This window comes from Paramisgurnus dabryanus, chromosome 18 (genome assembly GCF_030506205.2).
Source record: "Paramisgurnus dabryanus chromosome 18, PD_genome_1.1, whole genome shotgun sequence".
Classification (NCBI taxonomy): domain Eukaryota; kingdom Metazoa; phylum Chordata; class Actinopteri; order Cypriniformes; family Cobitidae; genus Paramisgurnus; species Paramisgurnus dabryanus.
Window position 1 is genome coordinate 25,599,841 of NC_133354.1, and position 17,093 is coordinate 25,616,933.

At 39.6% G+C, this 17,093-nt stretch overlaps 1 protein-coding gene and 1 long non-coding RNA gene across 2 annotated transcripts in view; both read left to right on the plus strand.

The window, feature by feature from the left end:
* Nucleotides 1-17,093, plus strand: part of LOC135776642 (uncharacterized) — a 124,496-nt gene that overhangs the window by 4,564 nt on the left and 102,839 nt on the right. The gene's annotated exons all lie outside the window — the stretch shown is intronic.
* On the plus strand, nucleotides 1,654-12,297 carry LOC135776786 (uncharacterized). Its single transcript, XM_065287704.1, has 7 exons — nucleotides 1,654-1,990; nucleotides 4,266-4,724; nucleotides 9,617-9,781; nucleotides 10,215-10,343; nucleotides 11,492-11,706; nucleotides 11,840-11,931; nucleotides 12,087-12,297. Exons 1-7 carry the CDS (start codon nucleotides 1,654-1,656, stop codon nucleotides 12,295-12,297), a joined length of 1,608 nt encoding a protein of 535 aa, XP_065143776.1.

The window sequence follows — 17,093 nt, forward strand, 5'->3', positions numbered from 1 at the left end:
AGTTAATAGAACCAATGTTAAAATGATAGATATTTAACAATAGACATATTATTGGTTTCTGTAGGAAAAAAGAGCGGGTGGTGGCAGCGGAGCTCATTGGGTGCTCAGCACCCCTAAAGCTCTAACCCTAGAATCGCCTCTGGAATGTGACATAACGGCTCGTTCAGGTTTAGTGGTTCACCTCGGTCATTAGGTTTAAATCCATAGTACTCCCACACTGCAGCTGTAGCGTTTGGTTTTGAAACTTGGCTGTTTACACTTGGTATTAAGATGTGTTTCTGATCAGATCACAAGTGGACGAGAGAGACATATCACGTTTACACCTGGTATTTAAATCCGTCTCTTTTGTCCACTTTCGACCGCTTCTGTGCTGAATACTGTGAGGGGGTGGTCTGTCGAGACGGTGGGCGAGTCTCTCCGCTGTCATTTGAACGCCAGCGGGAGTAATTATGAGTTTATATGGACGCAAACTAATATTATGTCCACTGCTTGTTTAGCAAGTAAACATGCTGCACAGTATTTTCTACATGTATATGTTAGAGCTTTCTCTGAATTTTCAGCGCAATTGATGAAATAAGATCGCGCAACTTTCACACGCTTGCAAAATGAAACTGCGGAGATCAGCCGCTTTAGTTTATCAATGAAAGGCACCCCAACTGCACTGGCACATCAATTACCTCGAGTTGTGGACAGTGTAGCTTGCACTCAACTGCCTCAAAAGCAAGATTTGAGGCAAAGATATCCTAATCCGAACAGACATTCTGCAACCGTTGCGTATATCAACCGCCAAGGCGTTCTCGTTGCATGTCGCAATGGTTTGCTGTACAATTGCTGAGTCGGCCGGGCACTAGATGCTCGGATTTTTCAGCGAAAATAGCTGATTAATGCATTGCACCTCTCATTTATGTGCCAGTACAAGTCTGAACGCAAACATAATGTGATGACATTACCAATATGCTATTTTGCATTTAGCATCATACAGCGCACACAAAAGTCTCGCAAAATTCCATTCACTGTGGGTGGTAAAGGCAAAAGCAACTGTGATCATGGCAACAAGCTCAATGATTAAAGTTTTCCCTTATGACTGATAACATCATCTTAGAAACACCTTTGAACAAATTATATAACGCAATAATCTAAAGATTTCTTTATAGAAGAGCAAGCTGATGTAATGTAACACTGTTTAGCCAGTACTCAGTAACAGTAATTCAGTCTGGAGAGCAATAATCCAACTAAATTAATAACAACAGAATCATCCTGGTGTAAGTATTCAATGTTTTTTGCCCATGTAATACTACTAAACAGTACAGATTACTGTGTGCTTTTTAATGGGAATTAGTGTGGACTATCATAAATTATCAGAAAGCAAACAATTAATGTTATTTACCTTAAAAAAAATTTGTCAACATATTTTCTACTGTATATGAGGAGCTCAGATGTAAAGGCCTAATTCCGACCTTAGGCTATTCAGCAACATCATTTTGCATAGAGAGTCACTTACAAGAAAATATGTTTTAGAAAAATATGAGTTTTCAATGTTTTGCATCTGAACTCTTCATATGTTCCTTATAATGCATGGCAGCATGAAAAGTTCATAATGATAGTGAACAGACCGTTTATTAATCTGTCTACAGGTTTTGTGAAGGGCAGCAAATGGATAACCTGACATTTACAAACAGCATTCTTCTGGTGGAGGGACTGAAAGTTACACCTCAGTCATCTTATCCTGTTTTTATCCTGCTTCTGTTAGTTTATATCTTTGCAATGGGATGTAACATAATACTTATAATTCTCATCTCAACACAGAAGAATCTGCATCACCCTATGCATTTTCTGTTTTGTAATCTACCACTGAATGATATATTAGGTACCACGGTCATTTTGCCACGCTTGTTACAGGATATTTTAACAGAAGCCTCTGAGCGATATATGACCTATGTGGAGTGTGTTGTTCAAGCTTATTTTGTGCATATATTTGCAGCAGCAAGCAGTGGCGCCCCACTTTTTTTTGTTGAGATTTTTATATTTTTATATTTAAATAATAGTAGTAATATGTATTCATTAAAATGTACACTAAAAGCACTATGTAAAAAAATAATATGCATTTGTATAATGTGTTAAATAGAATATGATCTTAACCCCTCCCCTCACCTTTACCCGCAAAGCCGTGAGTACGCGCAGCCGCACTGCCATCCATGTGACGTACACGTGACGTCCTGTTCGCTCCTGTTCAGCCATTGGATGCATTACAGAAGAAACTCACAAACTAGTAAGTAAAACTCAGTTAATTATAGGTTATATAAAGCATATTGTTCCAAGCTTAATCACTGTCAGGGTTTAAATTGGGCTGTGGCACCAGAGACGTCATGCCCATTCAAACTGACCCTCCGTTTTTGAGCCAACTGGATTTTGCATGCAACCTCAAATTCACAGAAGCATCCATTAATCTGTTACTAGTCTTTTAATCTGTTTAATATGCGCAATATAATCAATTCTGTGCTGCATCCTTGTCACTTTTCGGAGATTTTCGCCGTTTTGATCATGTTAAATTTCTTTGTTCTGGCGTCATCAGCGTCTGAGAGCGCTCATGAGCTTTGCTGTTGCCTTTGGCTTTCTGAGGAATTAAAACGTCTAAGAAACACTCACAACATTTCCAAACCCCAGGACGGTAATGTGCAGTTAACCTCCTCTGTGTAGAAAATGTATAGTTTAAAATGTGACCGTCTCGACGTTATATTAGTAGAGATTTCTAGATTCATCTTCTTGGTGCAACGGCAAAGGTCGCCAGAGTTCACGGGCACGGGGGCGCGGAATCACACATGCTCACATACGAGGTAACATTTAATGCAAAAGTCCGTTCCTCTAATAATTTTATCTAAACATATTTTTTTAAATCGTTATTGAACATTAAAACCAATCACGCGGCTAAAGCTTATGTCATTTTCGTTGTTTATATACTTTATGGATTTAAAATTACATTAATTTCATAGGATAATGCAGTTGTTTTGCAAAATGCATTAATGACACAATTAAAGTCATTAAACAAAACTTAAATAAACAAAACATGCCGTTTCAGATGTAAATATGATGCCAATATGTCATTATTCCGATTGAATAGTATTTCATATAAAAGTTAGTCAACACATTTATTTTGGAGGTTTTTGCATGAAAGCATGGGGCGCTCAGATTGTTAGAAATGTAAGTGCCATGGAAAAGACTGAAAAATCTATAATATTTCGTTTGATGTCTGTGTATGCACAAATTTCTGTGAGCTGTGCGGTGCGCACTGTGCCCCCTTAAAAAAAATGGTGCATGACGCCCCTGCCCGGCACATAGGCTGAAGGTCTCGCTCTACTCTTGCCAGTGTACCTGCTGCGCTTGTGGGTGTGCACTCGCTGCCTGCGGTGCCGCGAAGGGAATAATGTGTTTCCATTCATTATGGGGCATACTCACCAAACGCAAGTTCAACGATTTGCGCGAGTAGCTTACATACAAAGTCAATGCAAAGACGCAATCAGACAGACGCGTCCTTGCAAGGGGGGATGCGAATGACGCGAATTGGGCTGCGCAATTGCCGAAAACACGCGCTTTTCCCTTCAAACGCGTCTTTGTGTGTGTGTGTGTGTGTGTGTGTGTGTGTGTGTGTGTGTGTGTGTGTGTGTGTGTGTGTGTGTGTGTGTGTGAGAGAGAGAGAGAGAGAGAGAGAGAGAGAGGTAAGATTGGTGCCCACGTCGAGAAAACTTAAGACTAGAGACGTGTTAAGGACTAAAGTATGTCACTCATTTAATTAGAGTATGTTAACTGGATAACACTGGATATAACTCATTGTATAGTTTAATAAAATAATGTATTTTAAATACACAATTCAAACGGTGATCGGTTGATACTCATCTTTGATAGATTAATACTATTCCACCATCTGATCTTTAAATTATTTGCAATTTTTATTTGTCTCTAGTAAATCATATACTAGTAATAAATAAGAATAACTATAGTCCAAGTAGCATTAAAAGCAAAGGGAAAACTGTTGACCATTAGATTCAGGCATAATACATTTTTTAATTGTGCCACCCTAAGATTTGTGCTGGCCCCTTTGTGCCCCCCCATGAAAACAATCCTGGGGGCGCCACTGGCAGCAAGTCACTATGTGTTGATAATAATGGCCTTTGACCGATTTGTGGCTATATGTAATCCATTACGATATTCATCCATTATGACAAATAAAATGGTGATTAAATTATCAGTATCAGCCTGGGGGTTGGCAGTATTATTGGTGTCTATTCTGTTAGGCCTCACAATACGTCTCTCGCGCTGTAGATATACAATTGAAAATCCTTTTTGTGACAATGCCTCACTGTTTAAACTGTCCTGTGAAAATGTATCTGTTAATAATGTTTTTGGACTTATTTACAGTGTATTTATTTTTACTTTATCACTTGGGTCTGTATTTATAACGTATTTCAAGATTGCTACTGTGTGCATTAGCAGTAAAAACAAAGCGCTCAACAGCAAAGCCATAAAAACCTGCAGCACTCACATAGCTGTTTATTTAATCATGTTTGTTTCTTGCGCCACCATGATTTTTCTCCATCGTGTTCCTGAATATTCTGACAGCAGGAAACTAGCTAGTATAATGTTTCACATTGTACCACCAGGATTGAATCCATTAGTGTATGGCTTACAAACCAAAGAGATAAGAGAAAAAATTGTTCAACTTGTTTGGTGTAGAAACAAACTTATAGTAAAAAAAGTTAATGTAATGTTTTTGTAAGGTACTGAAATTTATCTGCGAAAAAAATCTATATAATTGGTTTATATTTTTCATCTTCGTATGAAATTAAGAGATCTATGGGTGCTGATGTGAACCAAAACATAAATTATGATTTGAACCAAAACATAGAATTATTCTTCCAAAACAAATTAACAATATTCTTTAATCTGTTCAAGGCACACAGCAACCTTTGTTTAGCATTCCATATACGACTTTATCCTGCTTTGGCCTAATTTTACTTGTAAAAATATCTGAAATTTAAAGAGTTTAATTTTTTGGTTTGACAAATTCACATTTAATCATTCAAAATTATGCATATTGTAAGAGTTATGATTTTTACAAAACGCAATGGCAATATCTAATTTTGAAGTTAAGCTTTTATTATATGGCACCTGTAAATTTACTTTAGATTCAATAAAGGTACTATCTGTTTACATATTTATCAACCTATTTATATATCCATTACAACAGACTGTGTAAACTAATCAGATCACAAAAATGCATCATTTATGAGCCTAAATCTTTCTTCTAGCCTATGTTGTGCAAACCTGTTTGGGCAGGGGGTAATGCTATTTCATGCATCCTGACTTATTAACACAGTTTAAGAGTTGGTTAACGCTTTATATTACTATGACGGTCATTCCGTGACATGTCTTGTTTCTGTTCTGATTGTCGTCACCTGGACTCTTGGTAATTAATTACCTGCAGGGCTGGACTGGGACAAAAATTAGGCCCTGGCATTTTGGCCCAAACAGGCCCACACTACATATAATTACAAATACCACCCATCTTTGCACACCATTAAATATGTATAGCAATAGCAAGTCCAATTCCATAAAAGCACTAAACCCAATTAATAGCAGGTAGAAAAGAGTGAGAGTTGAGACAACAAAAACTTATAGAACGTGTTATTTATTAATACAATAAAACTGTAAATCCACACTTATGAATCCTTAAACAAGCGTCATCCTTAAAACATTTGTAAACATTTTTGTTAGGTCCTAAAATACACTATTCACTACACACTGCAGCCTATAATAAATAATGAACAAAACAAAAATATTCCTAACTGATTAACTGTCAAATTATATGTTGATTACGGTTTTTCTGAATTGCTAAAACACTAAACCCCAATCTCTGAACCAAATTCATAGCTGCCTAAATACATTTGTCAAATCATGCACTCTTTTTGCAAAACTCTAAACACAAGCTTCTGATTAAAACACACATTTTACACTGCAATGCACTTGTTTTATAAATGCTAAACACAGGCAGGCAAAAGATGAACACAACTACAACACAGTTGTCATCAAGAAAACACAGCAACTCAAAATTTGACACACTTTTTTTAATGGTATTCTTTACCAATTGTGTGGATTGTAAACAGTCTGAGAGGAAGATGAAAAGTATGATGAAGAACAGGACACCAGAGACGATGCAATTGGCAAAATTTGCAATGAATTTCTGACTTTTTACAAAATACAAGTGCTGCTTACAGTAATATTGAAAACTGATTTTTACTTCCAGTACTTACAGGAAAGTATTCACTACCCAGTCGGCATTTCAACGTTGATTCACTGTTGAATCAACGTCAGGTATATGGAATTATATTTGTGTCAAATTAAATGAACGCAACTTTTGCAAAAACAAACAAAAATATACAGTGATAAAAGAAAAAAACACTCTGAAAATAAAAACAATTAACTAACTAGCAAAAAATTAACATCATCTTTAAGTATACTGCATTCTTTGTTTATGGTTTTCTAAGTTTCACTTTCACTAAACATAGTTTTGAATGTGCTGCAAGTGTTTTCGCTTTCGTTTTCCAAGTTTTCGTTTGCGCTTCGCAAATTTACGTTCTCCATTTTGACACAAACCTCTCATGAGGGGCGGGCTTAACAGCAGTTCACTTTTATTGGCCTTTGAGATTTTGATTGACAGCTCATTGAACCAGAACCCCTTACAAAAAAAACAGCTCCTCCTTACAAAAGGCTGATGGTGTCTGTCGCGCTTGTAAGACCTCTCGGATATACACTGACTGAACTACGATATCAACACTTTTTCACCGAAGTTGTCCAAAAAAGCCCTTACATTTATAACTAGTTGCTTTTCTGAAGCAAAAACAACCAAGTGGTTAAGTTGATAACAACACATATCATATTAATTTATTAATATTAATAATACCGAAGTCTAATTTCGGCTGGAACATCCCGTGGACTAGAAAATTAACTACTATAACGGATACATTCGCAACTAACAGAAAAAACCCCGAATTGGCATCGTGCTTTTTTGTCATACCACTTTGTATATGTGAATAAAATAACGTTATGCGTTTAAAACATTGACTTATTGACTTTATATTTCCTTACCTCTTCTTTCTCCAAAGCATTTTCTCTTGTGATACGCAAGATCTCGCTGACGTTATAACAACCAAATTTGAAACTCACAAAACATAATAAATTAATGAATAAATGTGGTAACGTTACCTTTAAAAGGTTTCTGGGTGAATGACCGTTTGGTGGCGAGTAGACAGTCAGTCAGTCAATCTCCCCCCTGACTGAGAGAGAATCAAACTCTGGAAATGTTTGTGCTAAACTATGAGAAAACACATAAATATGAATTATTTTTCCACTTACAGAACTGTGGTGTACTTAATGCACATTAACCTGCTCATAAAAATTAGTCTGAGGCAATAGTGCTGTGTCAATGTCGCATTGTCTCGTCATATACAACTTCACAAATGACCATAACCGAAACAGTATTAAAGTATTAAAATGAAGAGTCACGTCAAACAACAGGTTTTTAAAGTTTAAAGATGCTTTAAAGAGGATGAAGGAGTTTGCAGTGCTTACCTGTTAATGGTCTTCATGTCTGTCGTGTCTTCCTCCTGTTGCTGCTGCTCTGTGAAACTCGACTCCGACCGTGAGATGTGGGGGATGGGCGCGTGCCAAAATAAAGGCTCGTTTCTTCGGGTGTGTGTGTTAGGGGTTCAGTTATTCAGTATTTATTCAGTTTAAGTTATGGTTAATCAATTGCTATTTTTGAGTTCATATTACAGTTTCTATTAAGTGAAATTAACTTTTTTTTAATTAAAATTTTAAATTAAAATTAAACACACTGTCAATTAACAGAAGAAAACTAACACTACTTCAAGACACATGTGCCCAACTAAAGGAAACAAAAATTGACACAATGGTTACTTACTTTATTAGCCAGATTTACAGCAGTCGTCTAGAACAACAAATAAAAAAAATGGCAAGAGGCTGTCTCTAAACATTGTACCTTATCCTAATAAGAAATGGTACATATATGTACCTTTTAATGCTTGGGAACAAATATGTACCTTTTTGACCCTCAAAAAGGTACATACATGTACCTTGAGGTCCAATAATGAGCCCTATTGGGTACTTTTGTGTAGATTGTACCTTGGGGGGCAGAAATGGACTCCTACTGTACCCCTATTTCTGACAGTGTAGCATATGACTATTAAGTCCACTGTTTGGGGAAAAAGCTAATGAAAATGAGTCAGCTGAGTCAGTGCTGTAGTAAAATAAACCCTCTTTAATGGGGATTACGTCTGTTGTCTTGCCTCATAACATGACATGGTGTCAGAATTAAGGACTTCATGCAGATATTAAGAGCAAGATGGCAACGTCTGGACCCCCCGAACCGTTCGATTTCACAGTAAGCATAGAGTCGCATTGAAACTGGACAAAGAGAGCAGCAAAGTGCAGGTGAACTCGCTCTTGTACTCGATGGGGAGAGACCTACAGTATTTACGGCTTGTTTGTGTTTCTGGCGGCAACTGAGGCCATGCCACATCCAGAGTATTAGTTTAATCTAGTGATGCAGAAATTTGATGAACACTTGTCACAGGTTGGAGCGGACCACAGATGTAACAGGTCACGCCCCTTCCTAGTTTCCACCTCGAGGAGGTCCCAAAGCCACCCCAATGACCAGACACAGAGAGCGAGTAAGTATAATTAAAATGAAACTTTATTTAAATTAATTCAAATGACGTTTCATTTTAATTACTTATTCGCTCTCTGTGTCTGGTCATTGGGGTGGCTTTGGGACCTCCTCGAGGTGGAAACTAGGAAGGGGCGTGACCTGTTACATCTGTGGTCCGCTCCGACCTGTGACAGATTTTGGCGTAGTCGACAGGATTCCACCTCGAGTTGAGCGACAAAGGTCCCCCAATGGCCAACCACATTTTTAAAGGCCCCACACAATTTTTACCTGCCGCTATGAAGAGCCCGTTCTAGGGACTAGAACGGATTGGCAGGGGGGGATGTCACAGGGTGACGTTATAGGGCGGAACTAAAAGCGGCAAAGATTGGTTCCGCCCGAAGATGGTTTCCGCCCAGACCTCATTTTTTAAACACCATTATTCCTGGTCTCCTATGACAACCTAAATCACGGCTTTACGAGCAACAGGTGCGGAAAATTAATGTGGCAACTCGTGATTGGAAGAGGTGTGAAGATGACACATATAAATAGATCTGCAGAAACACAAGTGGAAGCGGTCGATTTGATGTCGTCAGTAGCCACTCTAGACTGAATTAGTCGTGGGGAACAAGAAACGTTGAGGCTGGTGAAGTGCCCTTCTAATATATGCTGTTTCGTGGCCCTTACATGAAGACCCAGGTGTAACGTCCTTTACAGACCCTTTGGATACGTCTTGGCTCTGTGGAGGCGGTGGTGAATTATACCGGTGAACCAGACTGTGTGAGTAGACATTAAAAGTGTTTCTATGTGCAAGGAGGAAGTTGTACTGCTGCAAAAGAGTGTTGTGGATTAATCTTACCTGTTGCGGAGCCTCTTCAAAGGTGCGCCCCTGTCTAGATTTCTGGAACTGTGAGTTGGAAGAGAGGAGAGGGCAGAGTCGGCTCGGCGTTACAGTATTGATCTCCCCCGATGTACAGGAGGCCTCTGGGAAGGCCTGTGCCAAGACGTTCTACTACACAAGGTCTGTGAGTACATCTACCTACTGGTTGCAGTGTAGTTACAGTAAGTCCACCGCCCACGAGCAGTATTTGATGTTGAAACGCCTGTTGATAGATAAAATTGCTACGAGCTACAAGAGTGACCATAAAGCCCCCGTTACCTGTGAAATACTTACCTCTGTCCATTGCTACGAGCCACCAGAGTGACCAGTAAAGTCCCAGTTACCTGTAAAGTATCAGTCTGTGTTTACAACTACGAACCTGCAGAAGGAGAAAGTAAAGAACCGGTTACCTGTGAACTACTTACCCTTGTGCACTGCGCCGGCTTGCTAAACCGAAGCATAAGTCGCCCAGGAAGGTGGAGTCCAAGGCGCCCTGTAGGAAGACATCAGAGGATTGAGTTTGCTATCAGACAGCTCGACGAAACCAAGGACAGGTAGCCACGTTCACCGAAATCCAATATTAATTGTATCACTCTCTTTTAATTCTGCCTCCAGGAGAAGAGGAGGGTGCCACGGTATCAAGAGATAAGGCAAAGGAGCTTCCGTTCCCCTGCCTTCCCCTCCCTCTTAGTGGTGTCCTTGCACCTGGATCCCTCTCCCCCCCCTGCAAGATCCAGCTGGAGGGCAGAAAATAATTATTTTAACTTCCCCCTTCCCCTTTCCCAAAAGTCATTTTAATTAATTTAATAAAGTTTCATTTTAATTACTTACTCGCTCTCTGTGTCTGGTCATTGGGGTGGCTTTGGGACCTCCTCGAGGTGGAAATTAGGAAGGGGCGTGACCTGTTACATCTGTGGTCCGCTCCGACCTGTGACACTTTGTCCCGAAAAGAAACGGCATCCATGATCGCGCCCGTTTTCATAAATGGAGACAAAGGGCCGGTGAGACAGTTAAAGCTTTTGTACGGGGCCTGTACAAGCTCGCACAGCATTGCGAGTTTGGTGCGGGGAATGATGAGCAGATCCGGGACCGGATCATCATCGGAATAATGGACAAAGAGGTTTCGCAAAAACTCCAGCTAGAGGTGGACCTGACTCTGGAGAGAGCCATCCATCTTGCACAGCTGAAGTGCTGAACATGTGGAAACTACAGTGAATGAGGTGAGACGGAAACAGTACAATAGCACAAGAAGGAGCTATGATAAATCACTGCAAGGACAGAAATACATTGAGAACAAACCATACTGTCAGAGCTGCAACAGGATGCATGATAAAAAGGAAAGCTATCCAGCCCGTAACAAAAGGTGCAGAAAGTGCAATAAAATCAGACATTTTGAGGCCGTGTGTAAATCCAAAATGCTAAAACATGTCAGATCAAAGGCTGTTATTGATTCAGACGATGATAAAAATTTTATTGGAGAACTATTCCTAAGAGCAACCACAAAGTCAAACCAAACATAATTTGGGAGTCAAACCTGGATACTGACTGTGATGTAGAGCTACTAGTAAATGGCATCCTGGTGGATTTGAAAATCGACACAGCTGCTTATAGCACCGTTATGACTGTAGAGACTTTCAGCAAACTATGTCAAAAACCAAAACTTAATAAGTCCAGGCCAACAGTGTATAGCCAAGGCGGGAAAGTCTGATGTTTGGGCAAGTTCCTTGCCACCACTACATACAAAGGTCAGAAATACCAATACTGGATCACAGTCATTAAAGGACAGTATGTTAGCAACTTGTTGGGCAAGGCAGTGGCAAAGTGCATGGGGCTGGTAGCAAGAGTCAGTGCTATCACCAGTGACTTAATCTGCAATGTGTTTGGGGAAATAGGACTACTGAACTGTGAGCCTGTTAAGATCGAGCTGACAGAGGAAGCACTCCCCTATAGCGTCAACACGCCATGCAGAGATCCATTTCCGCTTCTTCCAAAAGTGACAAAAGAGCTAAAGCGTATGCTGAGCCTCAATATCATTGAAGAAGTTACAGAGCCGACAGACTGGCCGACAATGTTGCCCGCTCCAAAAGGCAACAAGGATAATGTCAGAGTGTGTGTGGATTTGAAATGCTGGAACAAGGGAGTGAAACGTGAACATTACATTTTGCCCTCACTGAATGATAAAACACCTACTGTAAGCTGACAGGAGCCAAGGTTTTCTCCACTGTGGATGCCTCTATCAGGTTCTGGCAAATTCTAATGGACCCCAGCTGCCAAAAATTGACAACCTGCATCACCCCAATGGGCCTGTTCAGCTTCATACATCTGTCATTTGGTATTACATTGGCCACTGAGATTTTCCAGTTGCTGATGTCCGACCTGTTTAAAAGCCTAGAAGGGACTGTCGTTGTGATGGATGATATCCTGGTTTACGGATCTAAAAAAGATGAGCATAAGCGCCATCTCTATATGGTTTGTGGACGGTTAAAGCGTCCGGTCTCAAGCTCAACAGGGCCAAGTGTCACTTTGGAAAGAACTGCAGTTCTTTGGACAAATCATTAGAGTGGAGGGTGTGAAGCCTGATGAGAGCAAGGTGGAGGCTATCGCTCCAACATGGAGCAGCTACGGCAGGTGCTCGGACTGGTTAACTATATTGGAAATTCCTGCCGGGCCTGTCTACAGTGTTGCATCCACTCACTAACCTCTTCAGGAAAGAGACTGTGTGGGTTTGGGTGAGCCTCAGGAGTGAGCGTTTAACGAAGCAAAAGCAATGCTCATGGCTGCACCAGCCCTTTGTTATTACGACACCAAAAAAACCAACAGTGGTCAGTGCCGATGCAAGCAGTTATGGCCGTGTTGCTGCCCTGTTGCCAGACCATGATGGAGAGTTGCGTTTGGTTGCCTTTTGCTCGTTCACACTCAAACAGAGAAGATGCGGAGAAGAGGTATTCACAGATCAAAAAAGGAGTGCCTGGCATCTGTCTGGGCTTGTGAACGATTTGCCCGCTACATCCAAGGTATGGGGCGGGTCCGTTCACAAACTGACCCCAAGCCACTGATCAACTCATATGATCTGGACAAAACACCACTACGATGTCAAAGACTGCTTATGTGCCTTATGCGATTCAACACTGAACATGTTCCCGGTAAGCAGCTAGTAATCACAGATACACAGATACACTTTCCAGACACCCACTAAAAGACAGTTACGTGCCTAAAACAAAAACGCAAGTAAAGGCATATGTGAACACTAGGGTTTTAACGGTATACCGGTATGGTGGTATACCTGTTCGAGTTAGAGGGTACAGGGCTCCAGACTGCGACCAAAATTTGAGAGTGTGCGACTGAATTTTACATCCAGTCGCACATGTGCGACCAGTAAATTTGCCTCCCCCACCCACCGTATTTTTTTGTACATTAAACGTGGAAGGGGCACATCAATGATCAATGAAATGAGCAATGAAATAATCAATGAGAAATGAAATTATCAATGAGACGCGAGCGGACGCAAACACACACACACACAGCAGGGGTCTCCAACACGTCGCTCACGATCTACCGGTAAGTCAATTAGCCTTTCGCCGAGCCCCGCCCCCCTTAGTTACTGTTGCTAGTTCCGGCAAACAAATGACCAGCGCGACAGATTGCCATGACGGAAAGCGATATACCCGTGCGTGTTAGTGACCTTTTTTGGAGCAATACCTCCGCGATATCCTCCAGATCGAGGCAAAAGGGGTTACAGTATGCAGTGGAGGGATATATTCAAAATATAAAAACACGCAATAAAGGAGACACGACTACTATCGAGGCTAATGCTTACCGGTCTCACGCAAAAAAATGAGAAACCACATGACCGGTAACTCAAATGCAACCAGCACAGCCTTGTGGACCAGTCATGCTCTTGCACTGCCAGGTAAGTTCTCTTTCATATGGTATGGTCTATTAATGTCTATTGCGAGTAGCTATTTTGTTAAAATACAAGGGTATGTTAGCTAGCTAAACCTACATGTGCTTCAAAGCCATTCAAAGCTAACTAACATTTCTCTGTTGTTAAGGGATAGCTGTTTTGAGAATCATAATGTTTTATTTCCTTTGGTGATAACCAGAATTCACAAATAGGAAATTGCTTTGGCTTAAAAGTTGCAGGACAGATAATATAATAAATAAAATGTATAATATAATAAAATTGCACAGCATTTACGGGATTGGGAAACTCAGGGGTAGGTTTTCCGTTCATAAAATGCTACATGAAAGTTAAAAACAAATTATTTAAAGTTGATTGTTAGGGCGCTATGTTCGACTTTGTCGTAAACTGACAAATAATAAAGTTGGGGAGCTGAAAGTCCCAACACAACAGCAGCTAATGTAGCTAGTGTTAGCTAACATGTTAACTAATGTTGGCAAAATAACTCATGAAACTTAGCTTAGAGAGTAGGTTAACATTCTGGCAATAATATTCATGGTAATCATAACTTTGGTCCAATTTGTGCAGTACACTGTTTTATCCATTGTATGCACCGCTCACAAACGCCGCCGGCGTGAATGTTTGTCGGACGTGCTCGCATAGTAACGGTTGCTGTGATGTATGATTGGACAATGGCCGTTTTGGGGGAGGGGCCGGCGAAAGGTCAATTGCACGTAGCTCGCTCGTGGGTTTATTTATTTATTTTCTGTGGTTATGGCGGCATTTGGCTGTCTGGTTAGTGTTACAAGCGCCTGTGGTAGTAAAGACTGGGTGCATGTTTGACGTCGCGTTGAGCTGTGTAGACTGGCATATGACATCAGTAATTTGACATGTATGATTCAAAAACAAACAGATAAAGTCTGCGCACCCGCGCCATGGCAACCGGCCGATCCACGCAACGCTGTGAAGCTGTGATTTTTGGATTGACTTTTGGTTAAACGAAAATACACTCGTCGTCACAAGTTCAATGGGTTATCATCTCACATTTAAACATCAAATGTCAAGAGATACCAGAGAGCCATACGAGCATTACAACTTGACTGAGAACAGGTGAGAGGACGACATGACACAGCTAACGTTAACACCCTGGGGTCGACGGCGGCGCGGGCGCCGCAAACTCTTTTTTTTCAATCACTCCGCAAAGAGACTTAAATTACTCTGCTGATTTTTTGACATACAGATATGATTTATACATCATTTAAAACGTTAAAGTGTCTAGTTTTTTTCTGTCCACTCCCAATAAAAACAGAATGTTGTGCTTTTCGCAAAATTAAGAAAATGCCATTAATTTTGCCATTAATATGTTTTTAAGCAACTGAAAAAAGCACAAATGTCAGTGCATGTCAAAACTTCCCCAGGGCCCTAAAAACCCCTTAGACCCCAGAGGGTTAATCGCTAAAATGATAGCAAAAAACTTAATCTGAAGCTTTTGCTTTGCCTTGACATGTTTAAAAGCATGCGCATCCACAACAGGAGTTAAACTTTCTTTCCAGTACACAAGTTTGCATTTTGTGCAGATAGATGCATGTTGTATTATACATTTATGTTGTATATAAGGCTTAATATTATGTATAGTGCATCATATAGAAAGCGCTTCAGTTTGTGTTTATTAAACCTTTAGTTTTACTTCATCAAGCATCTTTTCCTGTAAGAGGTTTCTGTTAAAAAAACTTTTATTTCATTAATATGTGTAAAGAACTGTATAATATGCAAAGTGTTTTCTATAAAAAAAATTCTTCTGATACACGTGTACACAAAAACTCAAACTGAATTTGAGAGGTATGATACATTATCTAAGAGATTTAGGTATTACGTGACACAAGTAGCTCTCGACCACTTTTATTTTTAGAAAGTAGCTCTTCAATGAAAAAAGGTTTGAGACCCCTGGTCTACAGTGTGACCCTCGGATGATGATGCAGAGTTACATACATTTAAGTATTGTTTGTAGCTGTGAAATGACCGAAAGGTTACTAAGCACTTTGTTACTAAGCACTTTTTTTATTCTGAATGTATGGTATTTTGTCTACTATTTGTACTGTCATGGCAGTGATTGTGCTGTCAGTTTACCTTGTTGTTGCATCTTCAAAAGTGTAGAATAAAATGTGACACTGAATTTGAAACTTCACATTGGTAATTTCTGCATCTATTATTAAATTATTTATTAGTAATACAGTGGAAATTAGTAGATTTGGTTAGCATGTTGATTTACGTTGTGCGCCCCTAAATTTTCTGGTTGTGCCCCTAAAATTTTCAGTATAATAACTTTTGCATACATTATGATAGAGAAAAAAATCATTTTTCCTCTGTAAGTTGACAATTGCTGGAATCAAACAAAACTGTCTGCAGGTTTTGTTACCACTCAGGGCCAGAGTTATACACTTTCAAATAAAAACTTTAGAAAAAAAACATAAAAAAAGCGCCTATTTATTTTTGTGTTTATTAGAGGACTGACAATACATACAACCATGTTTAGCACTTTTAACAATGTTTTGTGTAACTTCAAATGGTTTCCTGTAAAATGATACCAAACTTTTGTATGTAAACCTCTGCATGTGGGTATGGGAAGCTTTTGAAATTGGGTAGGCCAAATCCTAGCGAAAATCCCCAAAATAGCTTCAGGGTGTAAGAAGTTAAGGAAAATTTTAAGATTTAGTTAATTTGCTAAATGCATATGTTTGGAGATCTTTTTAGTGCTAACTTCCAAAAAGGGGGAGATGTTGTGAGATTGTCTTTTGTGCTTACTAAGCTACTGTAGTTGTGGGTTTGCTAACCACTAGAGGGAGGGGCATTGTTGTTATTGTTTGAGTAAAGCATGGCTTACATTACTCTTTGCTGTAGTAAAATAAACCCTTTTTAATGGGGATTACGTCTCATTTCTTGCTTCATAACATGACACTAAGGCACTGTCACATCACAGCGAGACAAAAAACACATGCATTTTAATATTTACTTACACAAACAAAATAATCTACATCACATTCTTTTCTTTAACCTCACATAACAAACCCACTCTGACCATGCAATTCTCTTCTTTAAACGTATTAAGATTAAACAACATTCATCAATAGCAATGATTTGTGATAATTATCACCAACCTCCTGTTGATTCATACTCAGAAAAACATATCAACAGGGACAAGAGAGGGACAAAATGCTCAGAAACACAAAACTATAAAACCCTTCACCATGGACTGTAGTTAATGAATGGATGTGTTCAAATCTGTTAATGACAATGCGTTATTTATAGTAATAAGATTACAATAGTGGCATGCATGGGCAGTCGTTGCCTATTCGTTAGAGATTAGACACTTGTAACCCGAGAGTTGCCAGTTCGAGTCTTATGGTGGAAGGTGTGTAATTAAAAACATGAAATGAAGGAAGGATCTAAATGCAAAAAAAGAATTTAATAAAACAAAGAAGTATAAACAAGAATCCGTAGCATGGCATGGCAAGACAATAACACAGACACGATAACTAACATTACACTTATGGCGCTTTTCCATTCCATAGTACCCCACGGTTTGGTTTAGTTTG

Coding starts and splice junctions, on each gene's coding strand:
- LOC135776786 (XM_065287704.1), top strand. CDS start 1,654: ATGGATAACCTGACATTTACAAACAGCATTCTTCTGGTGGAGGGACTG. Junction 4,725..9,616: donor AATTGTTCAACTTGTTTGGT/GTAGAAACAAAC, acceptor GCCCCTGTCTAG/ATTTCTGGAACTGTGAGTTG. Junction 9,782..10,214: donor CTGGTTGCAGTGTAGTTACA/GTAAGTCCACCG, acceptor TTCTGCCTCCAG/GAGAAGAGGAGGGTGCCACG.